Source organism: Galeopterus variegatus, unplaced genomic scaffold (assembly GCF_000696425.1).
Source record: "Galeopterus variegatus unplaced genomic scaffold, G_variegatus-3.0.2 Scaffold82, whole genome shotgun sequence".
In the NCBI taxonomy this organism is placed as follows: domain Eukaryota; kingdom Metazoa; phylum Chordata; class Mammalia; order Dermoptera; family Cynocephalidae; genus Galeopterus; species Galeopterus variegatus.
In genome coordinates, this window is record NW_007726193.1 from 813,503 (window position 1) to 822,837 (window position 9,335).

The window sequence follows — 9,335 nt, forward strand, 5'->3', positions numbered from 1 at the left end:
GTGCTTCTTTACTGAGGTGTAGCCTACACACGGTAAGGTGCACTAACCTTACATTTAGAGCTCAATGAATTTTTATACAGGATATCTATAGACCTATATAATCACCACCGAGATCAAAACACAGAGCATTTCCAGCACCCAAGAAGGACACTTTGACACAGGAGCAAGTTTTAAATGTGCCCCAGGTGCTTCTAATGTACAGCCAATCTTAAGAACCAATGAATCAGAAAGACCCTGAATGATTATCTAATTCTAACCCAGTGGTTCTCCAACTTAGCTGCCCATTCAAATCACCCTACTCAGGAGGAAAACATGGAAGCCCAGGATGCACCCTGGACCAATCTCTGAGGGTGGGAAGCAGACATCGGTGTTAATAAAATCCCCAGATGATTCCAATATGCAGCCAAGGTTGAGAACCACTGCACTGCTCTACGGTCTAGATCCTTGATACTTAAAGTGGGGTTTATAAACCAGCAGCACTGGCTTCACCCGGGAGCTTGTTAGAAATGCAGAATCTTAGCCCCTGCTCCAGACCTACTGGATCAGAATTCATATTTTAACAAGATCCTCATGGTTGGTATGCACAGCAATGTTTGAGAAGATCTAATCCACTTCCTAATTTTACAGAGATCAAATTCACTTCCTCATTTTATCTAACACTTTGAAGGTAAAAAAGTACCTGCTTCTGGATGTAGATACACGGCTAGTTAATGACAGAGCCCTAGCCAGATGCTGGGTTCACATTCTTCCCCCTTTTCTATGTCTTGCTTCTTCTTCCTAACAGCTGCTTGAATGGGCAGCCATCAGGGGTCAGTGGGTCTGCTTCAAAAGAGTTATGGTCTTCTGATCTCATCCTGATGTTTCCGGAAATTCTATCCTCCAAATGGAGCTCAACCATCCAGCTTAAAAGGGCATATTAAGCTTAATGGGGCATGTTAGCCTTACTTTTTATTGCAGAAAATGCTATAAGTCCTTAACTAAAATGTTTTGGCTATTCCTTGAGGCCCAGGGTTTTAATAGGTCTCAGAAATATGGCCCATACAGGGTAGACAGGCTACACATAGCCTTCTGTTCCCATGAGATGCTTCATGTTGAAAAAAGTATGGCCTTTTTTCAAATACAATTTTTATCTGATTACAGAAAAATATAGAAAATGCTGCAAAGTGAAAGAAAGAAAGAGAAAGAAAGAAAAGTAAAAAATAAAATACTTATAATGCCAGAAGGCAGGTCCATCATTAGGAACCACTGTGGACAATTTCATTCATTTCCTTTCTGTGTTTTCTATGTATATTTCCATATACCTGTGATCACATCATACGTGACTTTCAGAGTCTTCTGCTATTTGGAGCATCCATCTCCCAGTTTCCCTCCACTGATGTGATACATTTGAAGTACTGATTCTCCCCTTTGGTTGCACATTACAATCACCAGAAGGGCTTTTCAAACCCTTAATGCCTAGGCTACGACCCAGACCAATTAAATCATAATCTCTGAGGTTGGAGACTGGGAATCGGTATTTTTAAAAAATTTTTTTATTCGAACTAATTTTAGGCTCACAGAAACATTGGGAAAACAATGTGAAGAGTTCCACATAGACCTCACCCAGCTTCCCTGAATCTTAATATCTAACACCCAGAATTAGATCCAAATACCTATCAAAATGTAGTATATGACAAAGGTGGCATCTCAAATCACTGGGGGAAAGATGGACTTTTTAATAAATGGTGCGGGGACCACTGGTAAACATTTGGAAAAAGATAAAATTAGATCCATGCCTCACCATACACAGGAATAAACTCCAAGTAGATCTAAATGTGAAAGAATTGAAACCATACAAATACTAGAAAACCACAGGGAGGAATTCCTCTATAACCTGGGTGTAGGAAACGTCCTTCTAACTATGCCTCCAAATCCACAGGCAATATAAGAAAAGACTGGTAAATTTAAATACATAAAATGTTTTAATTTGCATAAAAAATGATAAAGTCAAAAGACTACTGAAAAACTGGGAGGAAGTATTTGTAACATATACCACATATAAGGAGCTAATAGCCACAATATATAAAGCACCCTTAACGATTGATCAAATATTCATTAGAGAAAATAAGAAGACACGAACATATAATTTGCAAAAAAAGATTTTAAAAGTGGCCCCCATATATGAAAAAATGTTCAGACTCTGTCTTAATAAGAGAAATGCTAATTAAAGTAACACTGAGATACCATTTTTCATCTCTCAGACTGGTGAATTTTTTTAGCAAATAACAAAACATTTAGTTGGTGAGTCTGTGGGGAGTCAATATTTTTAACGCTCCCCAGGTGATCCTAATGTGCTGGCAAGATTGTGAATCATTGGTTTAAGGCAATGGTCCCAGTGGAAACTTCAGACAACAGAAAACTGTGCATTTTCCCTAAAACTGAAAGCTCTTCTTCACTCTTGAAATTCCCCAAATCCAAAAAGCCAGCATGGTGATTAAATGGTATTATTATTATTATTATTTTTTAGAAAAGGGTCAGAACGTTTGCTACATACCACTGCAGCCTTTCTAACTCCTCCGGGGAAGAAGGGCAGGGTGTCCTGACCGAACAGCAGCACTCTTCTGGAAGAGACAAAAGGAAAAGGAAAATGAAAAAAAGGAAATTCATGGACAAGAATAAAGCCAAGGGGACGCTCAGACCAATCAAGTATTAAGGCTTCTTGCACTGACTGCATTTTAAAGAGCGATTGTCTAAAACAGGCGATAAGACAAATTGGATGCCATTATACTGACAATTATAAACACATCGTGCTCAAAAACATTTATTGAGTGAATAATTTTTATTGGTTATCTGCCTTTAACATCAGTTGCTCTTCAACAACTCCTAAGAGGAATTCAGAAGTAAACATATACCGGAGGACATTATGTTAAGTGAAATAAACCAGTCACAGAAAGACAAATACTGCATGATCTCACTTATAGGTGGAATCTGAAAAAAAGGTCAGTCATAGAAACAGAGTAAAATGGTGGTTACTGGCAGGGGGGAGGGGTGATGTTGGTCAAAGGACACAAAATTTGAATTAGGAGGAATATGTTCAAGAGATCCATTGTACAACATGGTGACTATAGTTAATAACAGTGTATTGTATACTCAAAAATTGCTAAGAGAGTAAATTCTTTTTTTTTTTTTTTTTTTTCATTTTAACAACTCCTAAGAGGAATTCAGAAGTAAACATATACCGGAGGACATTATGTTAAGTGAAATAAACCAGTCACAGAAAGACAAATACTGCATGATCTCACTTATAGGTGGAATCTGAAAAAAAGGTCAGTCATAGAAACAGAGTAAAATGGTGGTTACTGGCAGGGGGGAGGGGTGATGTTGGTCAAAGGACACAAAATTTGAATTAGGAGGAATATGTTCAAGAGATCCATTGTACAACATGGTGACTATAGTTAATAACAGTGTATTGTATACTCAAAAATTGCTAAGAGAGTAAATTCTTTTTTTTTTTTTTTTTTCCATTTTGTCTTTTTTTACTGACCAGTAACGGGATCGCAACCCTCGGTGTCGTGCCTGCACTGGGGACCGGCAACGGGATCGCAACCCTCGGTGTTGTGCCCACACTGCGCTCAGCCAGTGAGCAGGAACCGGTCTCCACATGGGATCCGGACCCTTGGCGGGAGCACCACCGCACTCCCAAGCGGCGCACTATCCAGTGCGACACCGGGCTGGCCCTAAGAGAGTAAATTCTAAAGGTTCTCACCACCAAAAAATAAGTATGTGAGGTAATGCATATGTTAAACAGCTTGATTTAGCCATTCCACAATGTATATCAAAACATCACCTTGTACACCATAAATATATACAATTTTTACTTGACAATTAAAAAAAGTAAACATATCCTAGTAGCAACACATTGAATATTCCAGACAGAATTCTCCCTCTCAATACAGTTTGTTTTATCATGTTTCCAAATACAATGCACTACGTTGAAACTTCATTAGAAAGCAGGAAAAATAACTAGAAGGTGCTCTCTAAAAATTGTCCAAGGACAAAAGAATCAAAGAGAAAGCTGTAACAGATGTAAATTTATTAATTATATTTTTAATTTAAAAATAACACATTGAAAGTCATGTCAAAATGAACAGCAATAAAGATAGAGACAACTTACTCATCGGTCGAATCGTCACTTTTTTCAAAGCAACCATTACAGCACATACAGTCATTGTCTTATTCAATTTAATTGTGAATGTGCAATTTAATGTGCTGTAAAGAGAAACAGATATAACCAGAATGTTACTAAATTGGAAACCTAACTGCACATTTGTAATTGTTTTTGCAAACTTAAGAGTAAGGAAAGGGGACATTGACACTGTTAATTTGCAGTGTCACCCCATAAGCTTGAGAACACCCATTGCCATTGTCTGAGCTTTACCTTAAAGACTTCATGCTAAGAGACTATAAATGTTCACATTCACAGAGGTTGCAAACTAGAGACCCTCTGACCACACCCAGGGGCTGGTTCGTTTTGCCTGCCTGCACAATGAACAGGCAGGGGCGCAACTTGGTTGCAAAGACCAGCCTCTTGACATCTATGGTCTTGTCCCCCAGCTACTTGCCTGGTGGCTATATGGCATTTGAGTTTCCATCACAGGAGCCCTTTCACATGCCAGCCCGGATGAACATGAAGGTCTCTTACATCCAGAATCTCTCTGGAAATTCAATCCAGACGATCAGATAACTAAGAATTTAAGACATTCTCTCTGTTTCTTTCTACTTTAGCTTTGGCTTAGATGAAAAAAATTAACGTTGCAAATAATGAAAAGGGGTAAGTGAAATGAACTAAATACATATAGTGGATAGGGATTCGACCTATAATTTCATGGAAGACTTGCCATTATTTGTGCTAATGAATAGTTTGATGAGTGGAAACGGACATTTTCTAGGACTTTGACTCTCGCAGAACACTCAGGGTAGTGAGATGATTGCCCTGTAAGCCAATGGTTTATGCAGCCAGGAGAGCGAATGGACACAATTTAAAATGATAATCTGTGCAACTCTAAATAATTATTGGACAGTCTGACTCACCCCTGCATGTACTTTTTAATTTCTTCTTTTTTCTTTCTTTCCAATCTTTTCCTTCCTCCTCTCTCCCTTCTTCTCCCAAGCTCCATATTATATTCCTTCTTCCATCTGTCCTTCACCCTGCCTGGACCACTGTGATCCATTTTTCGGTCAGATTGGTGACCCTTGGGGCTAAGGACAATGATGATCCTTAGCCTCATAGAACCAGAGGTAAATGACCCAATACCACACCCCCCTTCTGTGTTTCACAAAGAAATGAGTAGATGTGACACAGTGATAAGCATTTAGAAAAATAAAAATATATAAATCCAAAATGTCACTAATATGTATTTATTTTAGAGGAATGCTTTCAAATTTGCAATTGAACTAAGATTCTTTAATACTTTATTTCTCATGAATGGAAAAATAATGATATTTATAAAAATATTAAAAATGACTGACCTTTGGGCCTCTGCAGTAGCACATGCTATAAAATAAATCTAAAACAGAAAAACAAAAATATGTATGTTACTTTGACAGTTGGAAATGTTAGAAAAGATGATTCAGAGCTAATTACAAAACCCCTAAATTTTAGAACCACAAGAACCCCTAGGGATTACCTAATTCACATTCCTACTGGATTCCTGATCTATTATCAAAGCCATTCAGGCCATACAAGCTCTGCTTTGATACCTCTGGTGTCGGAGAGCTCACTACTCCACAATGGAGTTCATCCTCCCGGAGTTTTCATTTTAAGAAACTTTTGGTCTTACATGAAAGAAAATCTACATCCTTGTAATATTTACCCATTGCTTCTACTTCTGATTTTTGGAATTATGGGACTTCGTCCGTTCGTTGTTTTACATGACAGATTTGGGGGAATATAAATACATGAATATAAATACATATCTGCCCAGGAATGCAGAACTCCATGCCTTCCCTCAAATAACAACAATTATAAACAAGCCACAGGGTATACTATGATTACCTCACTCAGGGTTTGCAGGGTTTTGTTGAGCTCTGATCGTCTGTCAATAAAATGAAAGAAATGGACATTATGGAGACCATTAGTAATGTTAAATTCAAAACAAGTTAGATTTTTAGCAATTAAATCAAGCACACGGTATTTATGGCTTTGTGTTCACTTTGAAGAAACACACGGTATAATAAGATTCCTATGTGGGAAAAATAAATTATTTATATGACAAAGGAAACTAACCAGACAGGAGCTGCACCAGTTCTAGCCAAGAGTGAGACACAAATTATGGTTCAACAATCTTGCTATATATTAGGCTACTGTAACCTCTAGGCACAGAAAGAGCTGGCCCAAGGCAAAAATTTCTGAGAGGGGCAGCTACTCACCCTGGGGACTCTGTGCTTCTGATTTCTTCCCCATTCCCTCTCTGATCCAGCCTGTCCTCCCTAGCACTCTCCAGCCCTGCCTTCCCCTCCTCACCACTGCCCTTTAGGAATTTCTCTCATTCCTCTCCTCCAAGCTCACTCCAACAACACTTTATTTCCTTCAGTGTGGCAGAGCTCATATGAAGTTAGGATGAAAGAAATCTAGTTAAAGAATTCACTTCGAGGCAGTGGTTCTCAACCAGGTGACTGCCCCCCCCCCCAGCCCCCGGGGACAGCTAGCATTGTCTGGAGACATTTTTGGTTGTGACAACTGGAGGGAGGTAGGGGAAGTGCTACTGGCATCTCCTGAGTAGAGACCAGGGATGCTTCTATACATCCTACAGTGCACAGGACAGCCCCACATCACAAAGAACTATCAGGCCCCAAATGTATTTCAATAGAGCTGAGGTTGAGAAACCCTGCTCTAAAGAATGGGCAATAATTCTAGGTGGCTCCAGGCAGGGTCTGGGAGGAAGAAGAGAAGGCAGTAAGTAATCAGCTAGCTCCTCAAGCCAGCAGGAGCCACTTCTCCACAACTATGCTCAGAGGCCATCTTCTTTCTGGGAGTTTCCCTGGCCCCCCCAAGTCAGGTCTAACCGTCCCTTCTGCTCTGTACTCAGATACTTAGAACATCCTCTGGTGCCCTATACATGCCACCTTCATTGTAGGGATTGTACTGTATTGTGATCGTTTGTTTGCATCCCGTGTCTTCCCCAGCAGACTCTAGAGCCCTGGTTCTCAAAACTGGCCTCGTGTTGGAACCACCTGGGGAGCATTAAAAAATACTGATGCCTGGGTCTCTGCCCTCAATACTGACTTAATTGTTATGGTGTGTGCCTGGGCATCGGGATTTCGGAAAGCTCCCCAGGTGATTTTAATACACAGCCAGGGCTGAGAACCTCTGCTCTAGTCTTGGTCTCCATCTCAGAGAGTTGGGATTCATTCCTATTTGTATCTCCAAGGCCCAGCACATAGCAGCTGCTCAACAAATGTTTGGTGACCTTAAATGAACTCAGCTCTATTTCCAGTTTACTCATTAAGATTAATTACTTAAAAGTGTGCTAAGTTGTGTTCTAGTTGTAAGTTTGTGAGTTAACAAAAATGTTTTCTATGTTTGTCCATTTAAAGTCTAAAATCTATCCAGGACATTGATATCTTCTGCTTTTCATTTCACTTATATAATTTTGAATAGTTAGGAAAGCTGGATTTTCACCAGGAGGTCAAAGAATAGTCATAAAGGACATGAACAACACTCCACTCCAATCCCAGTTCTCACTAGGTGAACTTTTACCACCATAAACTCAGTAGGCCCCAGGGATGTTTGATGCCCACCAGGTAGAATCGTGATGTTCTTTTCCGCCTGGGCGCTGCTGAATCATCAGAAGCGGCCAGGTCAAATGCTAATTTGAAAGGATGATCCATAAGAGGAGATTTGTTTTTTGGGTTTTTTCCCCCCCCAGGAAAGATTTTTCTTTTCAGTGTCATCACAGACACTCACCAGAGCTGATTCAGTTCAAAAGTTCACAATGATCTCATTTGTGAGATAACAGCAAGGTTGAATAGATGAATATTACCTCAGATGCTGCTTCCCTGCCACAAGGCCAAGACATGAAGTTGCCCCTGCCAGTGACAGCCAGAGTAAGTCTGGCTCCTGGCCTAGGCCACTGTGCTGGCTGCCATTTTGACCTCTTGTCTAACTGGGGGCATTTGCGTGTAATGCATTTCTCATTGTCTGTGCTGTCCTTGTAAGCCCAGATCTACTTAACAAAGACCTCTCTGATTTTTGAAAGCATGAACAAACGGGATACCTGGAGTCCTACCTCGAACCCTTCTTTTAACCATGCTGGATATCAAATCATTGAAACTCAAATACCAGTTCAAATGAAGCTGTTGTGTCATTTCAAAGCATCAAAGAGAACAGCTTCATGGGGACATTAGTTGATGACAGGTGACCATGATCAGTTTGCAAAAAAGTCAAGAACCAGTTAAGCCTGTAACTTTCCGGTCTCTTTCCTATGATCAGTTTCCAAAAGCAAAGATGGCTGACAAGCATGGAAACACAGGTGATGTATGACATTGTAAATCAAACAGCAGATTACTCACTTCAGTTCATTTGGAGACAGGACTCCAGTTAAGGTGCCATTAGCTATATCTTGATTCTGTTAGAAGCACAAAGTCATTAAGAATGCAACATTGTTTTGTTTTGTTTCGACACTCTAACAAGAAGGTGTTCTTCAGTTTTGTTGGCCACCCAAAGAACTACACCCCAAAAACTGAATCCTAACTGCATGGAATATTGTCTATTAAATGACCAAATTGCAGGTGCATAGATAAGGCAGGGAGGGGAAAAGTGCTTCTCAAAAATTAATCCATATTGGCTGAGCCGGTTTTTGTTTTCTGTTTTCTTTAAAAGATATTCTGAGTCAGCAGCTTTGATGTCATAATTTCTGTCTTTCTTCAAGGGTTCCCCTCAAAGAATGTCATTGTTTTAATAAAATGCTTAAGTAACAGACCCCAGTGTAGAAAAACAAACTGGATAGCAACCATCAATGCACTTCTGGCACCCAGTTCATTGTCCGGCACATAGTAGATGCTCAGAAATATTCACTGGACGAACAAACCACATTTGGCTGGGACTTCCTGAACCAATCTAGGTTATAGGAAGGCTGATATTACTGTATCCGAACCCCCCAAGGGACAAATGGGATCAGATCTAGACGATTATTCTTAAATTCAATACACATATTTCTTGTTGCTAGGAGTTTTAATATAATTTTAAATTTTAATTGGTAATAGAATTGCATCATATTGGGCCGGCCCGGTGGCGCACTGCTACAGTGCGCCGCTTGGGAAGCGCGGCAGCGCTCCCGCCGAGGGGTTGGATCCCA

The 9,335-nt window shown here is 40.0% G+C and overlaps 1 protein-coding gene across 13 annotated transcripts in view; it reads right to left on the bottom strand.

The window, feature by feature from the left end:
* Positions 1-9,335, bottom strand: part of GPR64 (G protein-coupled receptor 64) — an 80,777-nt gene that overhangs the window by 22,579 nt on the left and 48,863 nt on the right. For 8 of the 13 annotated variants that reach the window (XM_008579914.1, XM_008579921.1, XM_008579895.1 and 5 more), the window contains 6 exons: positions 8,551-8,606; positions 6,035-6,074; positions 5,509-5,546; positions 5,071-5,238; positions 4,154-4,248; positions 2,534-2,600 (listed from right to left, as the gene is read on the bottom strand). In XM_008579914.1, coding sequence (XP_008578136.1) covers positions 2,534-2,600; positions 4,154-4,248; positions 5,071-5,238; positions 5,509-5,546; positions 6,035-6,074; positions 8,551-8,606 — 464 coding nt within the window. The remainder of the gene's footprint in view (positions 1-2,533; positions 2,601-4,153; positions 4,249-5,070; positions 5,239-5,508; positions 5,547-6,034; positions 6,075-8,550; positions 8,607-9,335) is intronic. The other 5 variants (XM_008579954.1, XM_008579944.1, XM_008579951.1 and 2 more) reach the window with 1 other exon arrangement.